This window comes from Saccopteryx bilineata, chromosome 2 (assembly GCF_036850765.1).
Source record: "Saccopteryx bilineata isolate mSacBil1 chromosome 2, mSacBil1_pri_phased_curated, whole genome shotgun sequence".
Classification (NCBI taxonomy): Eukaryota; Metazoa; Chordata; class Mammalia; order Chiroptera; family Emballonuridae; genus Saccopteryx; species Saccopteryx bilineata.
Genome location: NC_089491.1, coordinates 379,514,318 through 379,533,321, shown reverse-complemented (window position 1 = coordinate 379,533,321; position 19,004 = coordinate 379,514,318). Strand labels below are relative to the sequence as shown.

General features: G+C 46.1%; 1 protein-coding gene and 2 long non-coding RNA genes across 5 annotated transcripts in view; 1 reads left to right on the top strand and 2 right to left on the bottom strand.

Annotated features, from left to right (window-relative positions):
• Positions 1-5,317, bottom strand: part of LOC136327125 (uncharacterized) — a 42,337-nt gene extending 37,020 nt beyond the window's left edge. Inside the window, exon 1 of the long non-coding RNA XR_010729570.1 lies at positions 5,220-5,317. This is a non-coding gene — a long non-coding RNA (uncharacterized lncRNA). The remainder of the gene's footprint in view (positions 1-5,219) is intronic.
• LOC136327124 (uncharacterized) lies at positions 1,178-4,064 on the bottom strand. Its single transcript, XR_010729569.1, has 3 exons — positions 3,903-4,064; positions 2,272-2,517; positions 1,178-1,505 (listed from the first exon to the last, which is right to left on the bottom strand). It is a non-coding gene; the product is annotated as an uncharacterized lncRNA (long non-coding RNA).
• Positions 5,318-5,496: 179 nt separating the features above from the next.
• The window catches only part of SPAG9 (sperm associated antigen 9), a 142,407-nt gene continuing 128,899 nt past the window's right edge, over positions 5,497-19,004 (top strand). For 2 of the 3 annotated variants that reach the window (XM_066263977.1, XM_066263975.1), the window contains exon 1: positions 5,497-5,961. In XM_066263977.1, the coding sequence (XP_066120074.1) occupies positions 5,659-5,961 (303 nt within the window). In that variant the 5' untranslated portion in view covers positions 5,497-5,658. The remainder of the gene's footprint in view (positions 5,962-19,004) is intronic. The other variant, XM_066263976.1, reaches the window with a different exon arrangement.

Here is a 19,004-nt window from a genome sequence, read left to right as displayed (position 1 = left end):
CCTAAGTTGTTCAGAATGACCAGTCTATATTAGAATATGAGGTTCCCGATTTAAAAACTGTTTCTTTTCATTCTATTACACTGAGTTATGTACTTTCATTTGGTTTACTATAAAGTCATTATAGCCATAAATATAACAACTTTTTTTTTTTGAGACAGAGAGACAGAGAGAGGGACAGATAGGGACCAACAGAGCGAAAGGGAGAGAGATGAGAAGCATCAATTCTTCATTCTGGTACCTTGGTTGTTCACTGATTGCTTTCTCATATGTGCCTTGACCGGGGAGCTACAGCAGACCGAGTGACCCCTTGCTCAAGCCAGTGACCTTGGGCTCAAGCAGGTGAGCCTTGCTCAAACCAGATGAGCCCACATTCAAGCTGGTGACCTCGGGGTTTTGAACCTGGGCTCTCTGCGTCCCAGCCTGATGCTCTATCCACTGCGCCACTGCCTGCTCAGGAAACAACTTTATTTGAGTTATAATTTACATACCATACAGTTCACTTATTTAAAGTGTACAATTCTGCCTGACCTGTGGTGGCGCAGTGGATAAAGCATTGACCTGGAAATGCCAAGGTCGCCGGTTCGAAACCCTGGGCTTGCCTGGTCAAGGCACATATGGGAGTTGATGCTTCCAGCTCCTCCCCCCTTCTCTCTGTCTCTTCTCTCTCTCTCTCTCTCTCTCTCTGTCTCTCCCTCTCCTCTCTAAAATGAATAAATAAAAAAATAAAAAAAAGTAAAGTGTACAATTCAAAACATATTATATTTTTTATATTGAATTTTTTTACAGGGACAGAGAGAGAGTCAGATAGAAGGATAGATAGGGACAGACAGGAAAGGAGAGAGATGAGAAGTATCAACCATCAGTTTCTCGCTGCGACACCTTAGTTGTTCATTGATTGCTTTCTCATATGTGCCTTGACCAGAGGCCTTCAGCAGACTGAAATACCCCCTGCTCGAGCCAGTGACCTTGGGTCCATGCTAGTGAGCTTTTTTTTTTTGCTCAAGCCAGATGAGCCCGCGCTCAAGCTGGCGACCTCGGGGTCTCGAACCTGGGTCCTTCCGCATCCCAGTCCGACGCTCTATCCACTGCACCACCGCCTGGTCAGGCTAAAGTGTACAATTCAATGGCTTTTAGTTTATTTAGAACCATGTATCTATCACCAAAATCAGTTTTTTTTTAATTTATTTATTTATTTTACAGAGACAGAGAGTCAGAGAGAGGAATAGACAGGGACAGACAGGAACGGAGAGATAAGAAGCATCAATCATTAGTTTTTCGTTGCGCATTGCAGACACCTTAGTTGTTCATTGATTGCTTTCTCATATGTGTCTTGACCGTGGGCCTTCAGCAGACCAAGTAAGCCCTTGCTTGAGCCAGCGACCTTGGGTCCAAGCTGGTGAGCTTTTGCTCAAACCAGATGAGCTTGCGCTCAAGCTGGTGACCTTGGGGTCTTGAACCTGGGTCCTCGGCATCCCAGTCCAATGCTCTACCCACTGCGCCACCTCCTGGTCAGGCCAAAATTAGTTTTATTTTAATTTTTTCACCACAATTTTAGAACATTTTCATTACCCCCAAAAGAAAGCCCATGCCCATTAGCAGTCACTCTTCTTTTCCCTCCCCAGCTAGTCCTAGGTTTCCACTAATAGTTCATACGTGGTCCTTTGTGACTGGTTTGTTATTTAGCACGATACTTCCAAGGTCCATCTGTATTATAGTGTGTACTTCATTTCTTTTTATTGCTGAATAATAAATATTTCATTATATGCATACACCATATTTTATTTATTCAATAGGTGGATATCTGACTTTTTTTTTTTTTAATTTTTTTTTTTTTTCATTTTTCTGAAGCTGGAAACAGGGAGAGACAGACAGACTCCCGCATGTGGGACCGGGATCCACCCGGCACGCCCACCATGGGGCGATGCTCTGCCCATCCTGGGCGTCGCCATGTTGCGACCAGAGCCACTCTAGCACCTGGGGCAGCGGCCAAGGAGCCATCCCCAGTGCCCGAGCCATCTTTGCTCCAATGGAGCCTTGGCTGCGGGAGGGGAAGAGAGAGACAGATAGGAAAGCGCGGCGGAGGGGTGGAGAAGCAAATGGGCGCTTCTCCTGTGTGCCCTGGCCGGGAATCGAACCCGGGTCCTCCGCACGCTAGGCCGACGCTCTACCGCTGAGCCAACCGGCCAGGGCCGGATATCTGACTTTTTAAAGTTGATTTTTAGAGGGGGAAGAGAGAGCGAGAGAGAAACAGCAATTTGTTGTTCCACGCACCTATGCATTCACTGGTTGATTCTTGTATGTGCCTTGACTGGGATGGAACTCACAACCTTGGCGTAACAAGATGATGCTCTAACCAACTGAGATATTGAGCCAGGGCAACCGACGTTTTCTTTTCTCTAAATTTTCTGATGTATATGGTAATATCGTGAAAGACAAAGTAAAGCCTTGCCCTAAATTTTTCTGCTCCTCTGACTCCCAGGAAAATAGAGGCCATGTTGATTGTTAAGTGATAGCCCTCTGGAAGAGAAAACAAAAGGAATACGAAAGATGCAGAGCAAGACTTTCAAATGTGAGGTTTAGAAGAAAAAGGGCATTGGGTACTCACACACCCAACAAGCTGATTGGCCCTACTAAGATCCAGACATATACACAAACAAGATGTGGATGAAAAAAATAAAGAGACGGGGCCACAAACTAAACCTGACAAGAGCTCAGATGAGCCCTGCACAATGGCCTTGCAAACTTAGAGACCTAAAGTAAACACTCAGGATGGTCTAAATCAAACCTTTCTAACTAAAAGCAGTTTATGGCCTGACCTGTGGTGGTGCAGTGGATAAAGCGTCGACCTGGAAATGCTGTGGTCGCTGGTTCGAAACCCTGGGCTTGCCTGGTCAAGGCACATATGGGAGTTGATGCTTCCAGCTTCTCCCCCCCTTCTCTCTCTCTGTCTCTCCTCTCTCTCCCTCCCCCCTCTCTCTCTAATAAAAATGAATAAATAAAATCTAAAGAAAAAAAATAAAAAAATAATAATAAAAGCAGTTTATGGTGGGTACTCATTTCCGAGGGAGGTGTTCTCGCTCAACAAAGGTCAATGCCTACTTTTTACTCAAGCCTGTGGTCTTCTGCATCTACAATAAAGTATCTGATAACATGCTTTTTGAGATGTGAGGATCTTTTTTTTTTATTCCCATCAGGCTAGACATCATACCAGAGCAGGATCCAACAGACCCCCTCATTGTTGTTGTCATGTGAACCATTAACTGTTAACCGTCTTATTCCTGCCTATGTAAAAGAAGTTTCAGTATATACACTTTTACTTTTTACTCAGATTTCCCAGTTCTGCCTTCTCCTGCTTCCCTAATCTTTCAATTTCATGTAAGCCCCTTACCTCTTCCCCTTTGATTCCGATGTATAAAATAAGTGGTGAAACTACCATTTTCCAGAGCACTTTCTCAATTTGTTGAGACTTTGCTTCCTGGCAATTGTCGACAGTTTGGCTAAAATAAACTTATAAAAAATTCTTACAGTTTGAAAGTTGTTTTACGTTTAAAAATCTATGGGTGGATATGGGGCAAGGGTGAGAAAGGGGGACAGCACAGGCTGCAAATTCAGTCCCGTCTAACCTCATAAGCCTTAGTATTTTCATTTTTGTCTTGAGTTTATAGGTTGGCCCTTGCTCTACCCCCACACGTTTTCGTGGGTCTCCAGATGGGTCCAGACTGGTAAACTGTGGGAGACTAGCTCGTGCTTGGCAGGAAGAACTTGAACTTGTAAACACCAAGTCGAGGATATTTAAGATCCTGGGAGGTGGCTGCTTCCCACTCCTAAACCCTGTTTATCCAAGTCCTGCCACCCCCATCCCCCATTCTTATTACAGTCGGACTGAGGAACTCCTGAGTCACCTGCTGCGGAGAGAAGGGGCTTTCAGGAGTGTCTTCCGTTCCATTTGCAGAAGCTAGATGAGAACAACGGGAAGCGACCCTTGACTCATCCCGCCTGAAGCTTGGGCGTTGTGTCATTCCTCTCACGTGACGCTTTCCTAGGCTGCGGAGACCTGCAGATCTTGGGACTTTTTCACCCAGTGACTCCACCCCTTTTCTTCCCGAGCCCTCAACCCCCCACTTCCCTGCTCCGCCCCCTCGGAGAGACTAGGAAAGGAGGGTGGCTGGAGCCAGGAAATGCCACTCTCCCAAGTTGGCGGGGAGAAGCAGAGAAACTCAGTGTCTGGGAAAGTGCCAAGATGTGGCGTTACAATTTTATCCTGCAGAATGCTTTCCACTTCCTCTGTTTTAGGCTATTCTTACTTTATTATCCCCATATGGGACCTACTGATCTAATCCAAGCGATTTTCAACCTTTTTCATCTCATGGCACATAAGCGACTAAAATTCTGCGGCACAGCAGAAAATATTTTTTGCCCATATGATAAAAAAAATAGGTGCAGTCTTGATTCATTCATACCAGACGCTACTGATGTGTTGGCTGCTGCAATTTTTAAAAATCTGACAATCTAGGGAAAAGAGGTCAGTGCACCTAAGTAGTCAAGTATTCCATATTTTAAAAATTCCTGCGACACACTGGTTGGAAATCGCTGGCCTATCCCCGTTGCGACCCGCCTCCTCCCTTGTCCTGGTTAAGGTTGCTTTCCTTCTCCCTTTTTCCCGCTTTTCCCTGAGCCTGGAACTCTCAATCAGAACTGGGCTGAGTCTCCGATCAGCCTCCTTCCCGTTCCAGCTGCCTGACCTTGAGTGAACCACAACTTTTCCGGGCCTGTTTTCCTTGTCTGTGGAACCAAGGCCAAACGTCTACCTCACCACGCCTGTAGTGAGGAACACAGGAGAAGGCCCTTTGCGAGCGGTAAAAAGCAACAGAAACGTTAGTTGTGTTAATTCTGGACAGCTAGTGACACTTCCAGAAGCCCTCCCTTCCCTTTGGGATCCGCCCAAATAGCGCACAGCGCTGACAGACCTCCCCACACTCCTCTCGCCGTCCGTCCCATTGGCGAACTCACTGTCCGCGCGGCGCCGAGTGTTGACGCCTGGTCCCGCCTCCACCGGCGCACGAGGACGCATAGGCCCCGCCCCTGGCTGCGCTTGGTCTCCCGCGGGGCCCCGCCCTTCGGGCCGACGCGTCGCTGGCCCCGCCCGCGTGTGACGTATACGCGCGTGGTCCTACGGCCCAGGAGGTTGGTTCCCTGGCGGTTGGGATGAGTGTACTTACCCCACCACACCCCTTCTCCCGTCCGGGACCCCAGGCTACCTGGCCCAGCCCCAAGCCCAGCGCCTGCCGGGCCCATAATGTGCTGACAGGTGCTGCCCACTCAGCCGGAGACGCCTGGCCCCGCCTCCGCCGGCGCACGAGGACGCACAGGCCCCGCCCTGGCCCTGGTCTCCCGCGGGGCCCCGCCCTTGGGGCAGACGCGAGCGGGTCCCGCCCCGCGGGTGACGTGTGGCGCGAGCGCGGCCCCGCCGCCCAGGCAGTTGGTGCAGCGGCGGTTGGGCTGAGTGTGCTCACCCCACCCCTCCCCTAGTCCGGCCCGGGCCCCCACCCCGCCGGCCCAGCCCCAGCCCCAGCTCCAGCTCCAGCCGGGCCTGTCCCGTGCGGGCCCGTGCTGCCCCCTTAGCCGGCGACGCCCCGGGCTGCCCGCCCGCCCGCCACCATGGAGCTGGAGGACGGTGTGGTGTACCAGGAGGAGCCCGGCGGCTCCGGGGCCGTGATGTCGGAGCGGGTGTCTGGCCTGGCCGGCTCCATCTACCGCGAGTTCGAGCGGCTGATCGGGCGCTACGATGAGGAGGTGGTCAAGGAGCTGATGCCGCTGGTGGTGGCCGTGCTGGAGAACCTGGACTCGGTGTTCGCGCAGGACCAGGAGCACCAGGTGGAGCTGGAGCTGCTGCGGGACGACAACGAGCAGCTCATCACCCAGTACGAGCGGGAGAAGGCGCTGCGCAAGCACGCCGAGGAGGTGAGGGCCGGCCGGCCGGCGGGGAGGGCGGGGCCGGTCCCCGGGTCGCCGGGGGTCGCGGCCGGGCCGGGAGGGTGGGCGCGCCCGCGTCGGGCCTCGTGGGGGCGGGTCCGAGGCCGAGGCTCGTGGACCCAGCACGGCGGCGCGAGGGCCCCGGGACCCCCGGCCGGCGCTGGAAGCCGAGGCCGGCTAGTGAGTGTCCAGAAGAAGGGAGTGTGATGGGGGAAGTGAGGCCCGGGGAGGCAGCCGCAGCCTGGCGTGCGGGCACCTGGGGCTGGCCGAGGGCGGGGGTTTTAGGGTTGTCTGGTTGCCTTTGTAGTTTAGGGAAGTTTCCGACCACCGTATGAGAGTCGGATGGTTTGCAGACTTGGACCGCGGCGGGTGTGCATTTAAACACTTCTGTCCCGGATGTGTAACTTTCGCTGGTTCCAATACCTTTGCAGGGGTTACTTCTTCGGGAAGTTAAGAGATCTCCCTCTTTCGGTCATTTTCTTCTGACGTTTTAACCCTGTTGAGAAAGAGGTTTCATTTTATATTTTACGTGCTTTAGTTGACACTTTGTCAACACTTGAATGCCAGTATACAACTATAGCAACACTCTAAGTATAGAAAGTATACAGTTTTTATTGGTATCCACTCCAAAGCATTTCTCCAAATCAGGTGGTAACCTTGGACAGTTCCCTTCAAAAACCCTCTATTTATAAAGGGGCCTTGCGGGTTAGAGGTGGCGGGGTTCAGGTGGTGTATGTAGGTGACTGTTGGCAAGCCTTTTCAGACTGCAGTTTCCAGGTGCACCAGGTGCACTGCTGTTACCGATAACACCTTGGCAGTGATCTCAGTACTCTCACCAAGGGTGAACCCTTTGGAGCTTTGGAGCGCAAGTCTTTGACTTTTGGAGACAGTCAAGGGTTTTAGCTTTCAGGCTGTCTTGGCATTATTTCTGTGCAACTAATGCAGGCGAAGTGTCCCGTTCATCTTTGTTCCCGAGCATCTAGCAGCACCTGGCTAAATACATGGTGATTGAAGGAGGCTAAATAGCTCATTACTGAAGGAATGGCGTGTTATTTTTCACAAATACTTGAAAACTTTTTAGGATATGAGATTTGTTTAGCAACTCATTTCCTATCACTGAGTAGTACCACTGTTTAAACATTTTGTTTTGTCATGAATGGATACTTTGCTACCAGGTCCAATAGTTGGTTTCTTTTTTATTTACTTATTTTTGTTTGTTTGTTTGTTTGTTTGCTTATTTATTTTTTACAGAGACAGAGAGTGAGTCAGAGAGAGGGATAGACAGGGACAGACAGACAGGAACAGAGATAGATGAGAAGCATCAATCATTAGTTTGTCATTGCGCGTTGCAACACCTTAGTTGTTCATTGATTGCCTTCTCATATGTGCCCTGACCGCGGGCCTTCAGCAGACCGAGTAACCCCTTACTGGAGCCAGCGACCTTGGGTCCAAGTTGGTGGGATTTTGCTCAAACCAGATGAGCCCGCGCTCAAGCTGGGGACCTCGGGGTTTTGAATCTGGGTCCTTTGCATCCCAGTCCTATCCACTGCTCTATCCACTGCGCCACCGCCTGGTCAGGCTTGTTTTTTTTGAAGTTCGACTGTAGTGATGATTTTTGGTTCTGATTTTGTGATCCATTAGTGATCCAAAGAATGCCATTGAATCTGCCAAATAAAATTGATTTTATTTCAGGAGCATTTCAAAGCTTACAGGGAAGGGTTGCAAGAAATCTGAGGGTGAGAGGACAATTCCCACTAGTTTATTAGCACGGTGATAGAACAGAGGTTATACACTACTTCTGAGATGGCATTCAGGGTCTTTCTTTTTTTTTTTTTTTTTTTAAAGATTTTATTTATTTATTTAGAGACAGAGAGGGATAGATAGGGACAGACAGGAACGCAGAGAAATGAGAAGCATCAATCATCAGTTTTTCGTTATGGCACCTTAGTTGTTCATTGATTGCTTTCTCATATGTGCCTTGACCGCGGGCCTTAAGCAGACCGAGTAACCCGTTGCTCGAGCCAGTGACCTTGGGCTCAAGCTGGCGACCTCAGGGTCTTGAACCTGGCTCTTCTGTATCCCAGTTCGACGCTCTCTCCACTGTGCCACCGCCTGGTCAGGCGGCATTCCGTGTCTTCATGCTGAGACAAGCCGGTGCTTGTGTTTGGATATCCTTGGAAGAGACTGGGGAATTAACCACTTATACGCAAGTGCAGAGTAGGCCCAGTATGACCTATAACCCTGGATGAAAAAAATGTACCCTTAGCTTTCAACTCCTGCCAGTCTACACAAACATGGCAAAATGCCAGGGTCACAAGGGCCAAGGAAACCATCTGCCACAGGTTGCAGAATCAGAAAATAAAACTAACTGCTAGGCTCTGGATTCTGTATTAACTTTTAAGTAAATGACTTTAAAAATAGGTTATCCAATGACTCTTTTGTAATTTATACTTTTTGAGACATTGATGAAATGCTAGGTGCGCTAACTCCCAGACCACAAACCTAAAACCACCTTGTTATCAGTCTTTGTGTAAGATCATAAATCAAATATTTACCAAGTACTCAGAAATTCAGTTTCTTAGGCCAATATACAGAGTGCATTCTGTGTTTAATTTTCTGTATGTGCTTTATGGCCTTAATATGGAGACTAAGAATTTACTGTTATAGCAAAAGTATCTGAAATCATGTGAAAGTGTAAAGTGAATTCTGATCAACTTTGTGGAAATTTAGGAGGGTATGTAAATGGTGAGAATGTTTTAGGAAGTGTGAAGTGCTATAGTAATCTCTTGCTTACAGGAATTCTCAGCAAGGAATCAGAAATACAGTCTTTATTACAATGACATAATTAATTTGAATACCGTTTGTCTTTTTCTTTGCTTTTTTTTGTGTTGAGTTAGCTGCTGTTTTTGTGAGTCTATTTTTTTATTTATTTACAGGGACAAAGAGAGAGTCAGAGAGAGGGATAGATAGGGACAGAAAGACAGGAATGGAGAGAGGTGAGAAGCATCAATCATCAATTTTTCCTTGCAACACCTTAGTTCATTGATTGCTCTCTCATATGTGCTTTGACAGTGGGGCTACAGCAGACCAAGTAACTCCTTGCTCGAGCCAGTGACCTTGGGTCCAAGCTGGTGAGCATTTTTTTTTTTTTTTTTTTTTTTTGCTCAAGCCAGATAAGCCAGCACTCAAGCTGGTGACCTCGGGGTCTCGAACCTGGGTCCTTCTGCATCCCAGTCCGACGCTCTATCCACTGCGCCACCGCCTGGTCAGGTTGTTTTTGTGAGTCTTTAAAATCAACTTAAAGGAAGGCTGATTTTTGTGTGTGTGCGATCAGTTTTTTAAAATTTTTTTACATATTATTGATTTTTTTGTGAGGGAGGAGGAGGAGGAGGAGAGAGAGAGACAGGAACATCAATCTGCTCCTGTATGTGCCCTGACTGGGAATTGAACCTGCAACCTCTATTACCAACCCAGCTATCTGGCCAGGGCTGTGATCAGTTTCAAATTCGAATCAAGAAACCTATCTTATTGCTCATCACTTGCCTCTTTGTGCTCCCTGCTCTGGTCATATATCTTTTCATGCCTTAATCAAGTCGTGTCTGATGCCTACACCCTTGATGTACTTACTCTTGGCCTAGAATGTTCATCCTCAGCTTTACTCTGGCTAGCTCCTCGCTTTAGGCTCAGCTTAAATTTCACTACTTCAGTTAATCCTTGCTTGTCTGCTTTATCCAGAGTAAGTCTTGTGAATCTAGAAATAATTTTTTATTTTTTTTGCATTTTTCTGAAGCTGGAAACAGGGAGAGACAGTCAGACAGACTCCCGCATGCGCCCAACCGGGATCCACCCGGCACGCCCACCATGGGGCGACACTCCGCCCACCAGGGGGCGATGCTTTGCCCATCCTGGGCATCGCCATGTTGCGACCAGAGCCACTCTAGCGCCTGAGGCAGAGGCCACAGAGCCATCCCCAGCGCCCGGGCCATCTTTGCTCCAATGGAGCCTTGGCTGCGGGAGGGGAAGAGAGAGACAGAGAGGAAAGCGCGGCGGAGGGGTGGAGAAGCAAATGGGCGCTTCTTCCGTGTGCCCTGGCTGGTAATCGAACCCGGTTCCTCCGCACTCTAGGCCGACGCTCTACCGCTGAGCCAACCGGCCAGGGCCTAGAAAGAATTTATTGGTAAATTGATGATTTTTAAAAACAAACATTTGGATAGAAAATGATCAAGAGAGAAATGTTATTCTTGGAAAGGATATGTTGGTGTTTTGTTTTCTTTCTTTCTTTTTTATAATTTTTTTAATTGAAATTAGCTAGAGGAGAGGGAAAGAGGTACCGGTAGGAGCAGGAACCACCACTTGTAGTAGTTGCTTCTTGTATGTGCCTTGACTGGGCAAGCCCAGGGTTTCAAACTGGCAACCTCAGCATTCCAGGTCGACACTTTATCCACTGTGCCACCACAGGTCAGTTTTTTATGTTTTTTGTGCAATTTCTGATTCTTTTAAGACATGCTTTACTTCGAATAATTAAAAAATTTTAATTTTCTTGATAACTAAGCAAATGACTTAAAGAACCTTTTTCTTAGTCATTCACTGCCAAGTGATTCTGTGGACCTTGTTTCTTATCATTATTTTCAAAGTGAGACTTAATTTAGATGACTGGGTAGAAGGAGATGGCACATAAAATGAAGATGCACCCACTTCATCCTCCCTTCCCTCCCTCCTGCATGATAGAAGTGTGTAGAGGAAGGGAATGGGTTGAAGAGAGAATATTTTTACTGGGAAGAAGAAGATGTGATTTTGTGACTGCTATTCTGTGGCATTTTGCCTAAAAAATTTGGGGTGATTAAATGCATAGGAGAGAGACACTACTGAGAATTTTCTAATTAACTTTCCCCCAATGAATCGGCACTCTTTTTTTTACAGAGACAGAGAGAGAGTCAGAGTGAAGGATAGATGGGGACAGACAGACAGGAACGGAGAGAGATGAGAAGCATCAATCATTAGTTTTTCATTGCGCTTGTAACACCTTAGTTGTTCATTGATTGCTTTCTCATATGTGCCTTGACCGTGCGGCTACAGCAGACTGAGTAACCCCTTGCTTGAGCCAGAGACCTTGGGTCCAAGCTGGTGAACTTTGCTCAAACCAGATAAGCCCGCGCTCAAGCTGGCAACCTCAGGGTCTCGAACCTGGGACCTCTGCATCCCAGTTCGATGCTCTATCCACTATGCCACCACCTGGTCAGGCAAAAAAAAATTTTTTTTTTAAATTTATTGATTTTAGCCCTGGCCGGATAACTCGGTTGGTTAAAGCATCGTCCAGAAGCACAGAAGTTGCCGGTTCAATACCTGGTCAGACCACATAGAGAACAGATCGATGTTCCTGTCTTTCTCTTACTCTCCCCCTTCCACTCTCTAAAATCAACAAAATAACTATTTTTTTTTAAAATATATTGATTTTAGAGAAAGAGAGAAGTAGGGAGAGAGAGAAACATCATTTTATTGTTTCATTTAGTTGTACATTCCATTCATTGGTTGTTTCTCAGATGTGCCTGAACCCAGGATCCAACCCATAACCTTGGAGTATGGAGATGATGCTCTAACCAGCTGAGCTACCTGGCGAGTGCCCATTGTTCTTATTGATGTTATAGTTCTCATTCATTCATAAAAATATTTTAATTCCCCAAGACATATTGGTTAGAGCAGGGGTCCCCAAACTACGGCCCGCGGGCCACATGCAGCCCCCTGAGGCCATTTATCCGGCCCCCCGCCGCACTTCCGGAAGGGGCACCTCTTTCATTGGTGGGAGCACATTGACCATCTCATTAGCCAAAAGCAAGTCCATAGTTCCCATTGAAATACTGGTCAGTTTGTTGATTTAAATTTACTTGTTCTTTATTTTAAATATTGTATTTGTTCCTGTTTTTTTTTTACTTTAAAATAAGATATGTGCAGTATGCATAGGGATTTGTTCATAGTTTTTTTTATAGTCCAGCCCTCCAATGGTGTGAGGGACAGTGAACTGGCCCCCTGTGTAAAAAGTTTGGGGACCCCTGGGTTAGAGCATCTTCCCATAGCTTAGAGATTGTTGGTTTGATCTCTGGTCAGGGCACATACAGGAACGGTGATGTTCCTGTGTCGTCGTCCCCCCTCCCCCACCCATTTCTCTTGCTAAAAACAATAAATAAAAAAATTAAAATATTTTAATTAAAACTTTAAAGTTAAAATTTTTATTTATTTATTAATTTTAGAGTGAGAGGAATGAGAGATCGAACTGGCGATACAAAATCACATCTTTCACTTGACCAGGCGGTGGCGCAGTGGATAGAGTATTGGCCTGGTATGCTGAGGACACAGGTTCAAAATCCTGAGGTCACCTGCTTGAGTGCAGGCTCACCGCTTGAGTGCAGGGTTGCTATCTTGAACGTGGGCACATAGACATGATCCCCTGATCACTGCCTTAAGCCCAAAGGTCTCTGGCTTGAGCAAGGGGTCACTGGTTTGGCTGAATCCTCCATGAAGGCACATGTGAGAAAGCAATCAAACAACAACTAAGGTGTTGCAACTGTGAAAGTCACATCTTTTCCCCAGCAAAGATATTCTCTCTTCAGCCCAGTTTCTTTCTTTTTCTTTTTCTTTTTTTTACAGGGACAGAGAGAGAGTCAGAAAGAGGGATAGACAGGGACAGACAGACAGGAACGGAGAGAGATGAGAAGCATCAATCATCAGTTTTTTGTTGTAACACCTTAGTTGTTCATTGATTGCTTTCTCATATGTGCCTTGACCGCGGGCCTACAGCAGACCGAGTAACCCCTTGCTTGAGCCAGCGACCTTGGGTCCAAGCTGGTGAGCCTTGCTCAAACCAGATGAGCCCGCGCTCAAGCTGGCGACCTCGGGGTCTTGAACCTGGGTCTTTCGCATCCCAGTCCGACGCTCTATCCACTGCGCCATTGCTTGGTCAGGCTCTTTATTTTTTATTTATTTATTTTTTAGATTTTATTTAAAAAAATTTTTTTTATTTTATTTATTCATTTTAGAGAGGAAAGAGAGAAGAGAGACAGAGAGGGAGAGAGAGGAGAGAGAGACAGAGAGAGAGAAGGGGGGAGGAGCTGGAAGCATCAACTCCCATATGTGCCTTGACCAGGCAAGCCCAGGGTTTCGAACCGGCAACCTCAGCATTTCCAGGTCGACGCTTTATCCACTGCGCCACCACAGGTCAGGCCTCTTTATTTTTTTTTAATTTTTTTTTTTTTACAGAGACACACAGAGAGAGGGAGGGATAGGTAAGGACAGACAGACAGGAACGGAGAGAGATGAGAAGCATCAGTCATTAGTTTTTCGTTGCAACACCGTAGTTGTTCATTGATTGCTTTCTCATATGTGCCTTGACCATGGGACTACAGTAGACTGAGTAACCCCTTGCTCGAGCCAGGGACCTTGGATCCAAGCCGGTGAGCTTTTTGCTCAAACCAGATGAGCCCGTGCTCAAGCTGGTGACCTCAGGGTCTTGAACCTGGGTCCTCCACATCCCAGTCCGACGCTCTATCCACTGAGCCACTGCCTGGTCAGGCCCAGTTTCTTTACTTACCTTCTATCATGCAAGGTCGGAGGGAGGGAGGGAAAGAAGAAGTGGGTGCATCTTCATTTTATGTGCCCTGGGATCAAACATACAGCCTTCACACTCCTGGCGACACTCTATCCACTGCACCATAGGCTAGGGCTCAAACTTCTTTTAAAAGTGAAGTCTGTGTGGTACCTATTTAGTGTTTTAGGAACCAGTATCTTAAGTGTGACATCTTCAGTGAACTAAAGGTTTTTGATCCAGGAATTGACTCAGGTGCTTACTTAACTTCTCTATTGGTTCAGTTTGTGCGAGGGGCAGCAGCTTTTTTTTTTTTTTTAAATTTATTCTGAAGCTGGAAACGGGGAGAGACAAGTCAGACAGACTCCCGCGTGCGCCCTACTGGGATCCACCCGGCATGCCCACCAGGGGCGGACCTCTGCCCACCAGGGGGCGATGCTCCGCCCCTCCGGGGGTCGCTCTGCCGCGACCAGAGCCACTCCAGCGCCTGGGGCAGAGGCCAAGGAGCCATCCCCAGCGCCCGGGCCATCCTTGCTCCAATGGAGCCCTGGCTGTGGCTGCGGGAGGGGAAGAGAGAGACAGAGAGGAAGGAGGGGGGGGTGGAGAAGCAAATGGACGCTTCTCCTGTGTGCCCTGGCCGGGAATCGAACCCGGGTCCCCCGCACGCCAGGCCGACGCTCTACCGCTGAGCCAACCGGCCAGGGCATCAGCAGCTTTTTGAAAGTTTATGTCTTAATTTATTCATTCAAACATAAGTTTTAGAATGCTGAGGCTGTGTCTTAGTGCTTCATTGATCTTTGTATTACCTAAATTATTTTGTACACAAAACTAATACATTTAAAAACACTTTTTAAAAAGTACATATTTTCATATTTTAAAAAATACCGTTGTTTTTTCTTGTTGAACCATTTGAATAAGCTACACACTGCCCCTACCCACAGTAGGTATGGCCTTGATCCTAGTCAGTTCCTACACCAGACACTTTGTGAAATAAGTTAGCCATTGTTTAGCTCTTTAAGACACATCTTACCCATTATTTTCCTTCAGTTTTCTGAATCTAGGTGTCTTAAGTGAGATACAGTGATGGCCCTTATAGTGGCATTTACATTTTTACTTAGTTAAAATGACAAGAATAGCAAAATGGGTAAAGTATCTAGCTGGATCAGTTACCTCTAATCAGAGGATGAATTAGCAGAGTAAGAACTATTCACCAGACTACTTTCATGTGTGCCCTAGATCACAGATCCAATTCTTTGCCTTAGTTTGGTTTCTGATTCTTGGACTCCTTAGCTGCATACTTAAATCATATGGAACCTTTGGTTCCCAGGAAAGCTAGTATTAGAATCTGGCCAAATGTGTTCTTTTGTTCTGTTGACTAATGGCTGAGTTATTTTAAAAACACCTTTTTTGCTGTGCTCAGCACTCATAATGAATACAGCTGTTACCTAAATAATTAGGTTGAGATGAAAAGAAATCAGTATAGGTTCAGTTTAATTACATATGTAATGTGTCTATTCAGAAAGCTTATACTTAAAAATATGTGTGTAAATTCTGTACATTTTCAAATTTTGGCCAGCATTATTTAGTTATTAGTTTGAATGTAAGACTGTTTTATTCACTTAGGAATTCTAATATCCAGTGATTTGGCCTGATAAGTGCTCCCCAAAATGTTTGAACTGAACAATGGGAACTTATATATTAATCAATGCAATAGAGAAGTTTCCAAGTTTACGATATAGAATTATTATTAGGAACTATAAAATGCCACTTTTGTTCTTTAGGGTCAGTTTATGTTTTCAGTACATTTTCCCTCAGCATTTTATTAGGAAAATTTTCAAACATACAGAAAAATTAAAAGTACATTCATCATCTGTATATTAATTAGATTCAGTAGTCATATATTTATTTATTTTAGAGAGAAGATGGGGAGCCGGAAGCATCAACTCCCACATGTGCCTTGATTGGGCAAGCCCAGGGTTTTGAACCACCGACCTCAGCGTTCTAGGTCGACCCTTATCCACTGCACCACCATAGGTCAGGCGATTCAGTAGTTTTTACTATGTCTGTATGTTTATGTATGTGTGTGTGCATATATACATACACATGTATATACATATACAAATTTTAAATTACTAAACCATTTCAAAATAAATTGCAGATGTTATGACACTACCCTTCAGTACTAAAGTACCAATCTTGCAAAAAATGAGAGCATTCTACCATATAACCACAATAGTATTTATATTTGACAGCATTTTCTAATATCTGATAGTCCATATGAGTTAATTTTAAAGTTTACAATATATGCCTGTTGCAGGGATGAGTAAGAGGTTAATATTTTTCTTTTTTTTTGTATTTTTCTGAAGTTGGAAACGGGGAGGCAGTCAGACAGACTCCCGCATGCGCCCGACCAGGATCCACCTGGCACGCCCACCAGGGGGCGATACTCTGCCCATCTGGGGTGTTGCTCTCCTGCAATCAGAGCCATTCTAGCGCCTGAGGCGGAGGCCACAGAGCCATCCTCAGCGCCCGGGCCAACTTTGCTCCAATGGAGCCTTGGCTGTGGGAGGGGAAGAGAGAGACAGAGAGGAAGGAGAGGAGGAGGGGTGGAGAAGCAGATGGGTGCTTCTCTTGTGTGCCCTGGCCGGGAATCGAACCTGGGATTACTGCACGCCAGGCCGACGCTCTACCACTGAGCCAACCGGCCAGGGCCGAAACCTATATATTCTTAATGATCATTGTCACCCTGTTAAATTTAAAGTAAAATTTTAAAATGAAACATTAAATTTTGGTTCTGTGACTTTAACATCTGTTGGTTTTTCTCCTACTTACCTGATTACTCTTTGGATTTCTCTTACATTGATTTCTGTGTTTCTTGGCATTCTTTTTAAGGTCCACCCTGGTTCCCACTCTGCACTCTGCCTAGCTGATATTATCCATTCCAGTGAGTTTAGCTACCATTTGTTGACTGTTCCAAAATGTATATCATTTCATTCATCATTTAATAGCTATTGAGTGTCAACTCTGTTCCCATACAACTGTACACTGGGGATACAGTTGTGAGTAAAACCAACAAGATTCTTTCCTTGTGAACTTGACTGACAGCTTAAGAACGTTAAGGTCAGATCTCTTTCTGGAGTTGTTGTTGCATATTATTACTGTTTATTGGATGCCAATGTCTTCCAATACTGCTTCTCTTCTGTTCCCTGTCTTCATGAGGGATACCACGGCCACCTGGCCAGGCACTTGGTTATCATCCTTAACTCTTCACTTTCCTTCCTCCCTATTGCTTTCTTTTGTTTCCAACTTTTAAATATTTCTGGAGTCTTTCCTTTTTTTTTTTTTTTCAGAGGTAGAGCGAGAGTCAGAGAGAGGGACAGACAGACAGGAACGGAGAGAGATGAGAAGCATCAATTATTAGTTTTTCGTTGTGACACCTTAGTTGTTCATTGATTGCTTTCTCATATGTGCCTTGACTGCGGGCCTTCAGCAGACCGAGTGACCCCTCACTCAAGCCAGAGACCTTGGGTCCAAGCTGGTGAGCTTTGCTCACACCAGATGAGCCCGCACTCAAGCTGGTGACCTCGGGGGTCTCGAACCTGGGTCCTTCGCATCCCAGTCCTAAGCTCTATCCACTGTGCCACCACCTGGTCAGGCGAGTCTTTCTTTTCAAATCTATTTCATTGCTCTGATTCAGCACACCCACATTGTTTGCCCTAAATCCGAACTCCATAGACTTACAACTTTGTGTCACTTTGACTGTATACTGGTGTCTGGCACTTAGGAGGTACCCAGTGAATATTTCTGAATAAATGAATGGACAACTAAATGTGTCCTATACCTGATCTATCTGCTTGCAGTATTGCCAACCTATTAACTACCCATCATACTGTATCCAGAGATCATCTCCAGACTAAAAGCCATTAGTGGTTCTGTCTCAAGTTCTTGAGATGACTGAAGTACCTAACATACAAGACCCAGTCTGGCTTCTTCTGTTCTTACCAGCCTCATCTTTTCCTTTCTGAGCCATACTGAACACTTTGCGCTTGCTTTGCAAAGTGTATTCTTTCCAGGCATTCTTAAAAGCTGCCTGTATGCTTGATGCATGCTTTCTGCTCTGTTGCCTGGTTAACATTCTTCATTTTTCAGATTTCAATTCTGGGATTCCTTTTATGGACATCAACTGTGGATTGTGCCCATTTTATATCTTCCTACATCATACTGTCCTTCCCTTCCCATAGCCCTTCCAATGCTATATCAAACTAACCTATCGCTTTAATTCCCTTACTAAACTACTGGAATCTAGGAGGTATTTAATAGACACTGTTGGTTTGTTCGATGGATGGATGGATGGATAAATATACTAAAGGTCAAATTGCTAAGCCTAACTATTTAAAGTTCTCTATTGTGCATTCAATTGTTGTCCTTGCTGTTGGTGCCAAGTTATGCAAAAACTTCCAAAAAGTTCTTCAATAAATCTTTTGACTTTTACATATGCAGAAAAGCCGTAATTTCTTCTGAGTGGTACTGCAGACACTTCACCTATATTGTCCTATGCATAGTAGATATCCTAGAAATATTTATTCATTTTAAAAAGTGAAATATGAAGATCACTGGAAGTACTGTCAGAAGTATTGTAGAGCCCTGGCCTGTTTGCTCAGTTTGTTAGAGTGATGTCCTGAAATGCCAAGGTTGCTGGTTCCGATTCCTGGTTAGTACACATAAGTAACTAATGAGTGCACAACTAAGTGGAACAACAAATGAATGCTTCTCTCTCTTTCCCTCCCTCCCCTTTTATTTCTTGCTCTTTCTAAAATCAATCAAATTTAAACAAAAAGTATATATTATAGGGATTCTTTTTTTTTGGTATTTTTCTGAAATTGGAAACGGGGAGGCAGACAGACTCCCACACCGCATGCGCCCGACTGGGATCCACCTGGCATGCCCACCAGAGGGCGATGCTCTGCCCATCTGGGGCGTTGCTCCGTTGCAACCAGAGCCATTCCAGCGCCTGAGGCAGAGGCCATAGAGCCATCCTCAGCACCTGGGCCAACTTTGCTCCAGTGGAGCCTTGGCTGCGGGAAGGGAAGAGAGAGACAGAGAGGAAGGAGAGGGGGAGGGATGGAGAAGCAGATGGGTGCTTCTCCTGTGTGCCCTGGCCAGGAATCGAACCTGGGACTCCTGCACACCAGGTCGACGCTCTACCACTGAGCCAACCGGCCAGGACCTATAGGGATTCCTTTTCATTTGCAAAGGTTGGGCTAGGTAATTTTTTTGTTTGTTTGTTTTTGCAGCAAGTAAAGGAAGAATTTACTGACCATGCAGGAATACATTGAGAAGGGACTGAGAGAGCAAAGAAAGGGGGCCTTGGAGACAGGTTCAGGGGTTAGCCCAGACGAGCTGCTGCTGCCTATCACTCCCTTGGTTGCAAATTTTGTGCCCCTTAGAGTTTAGG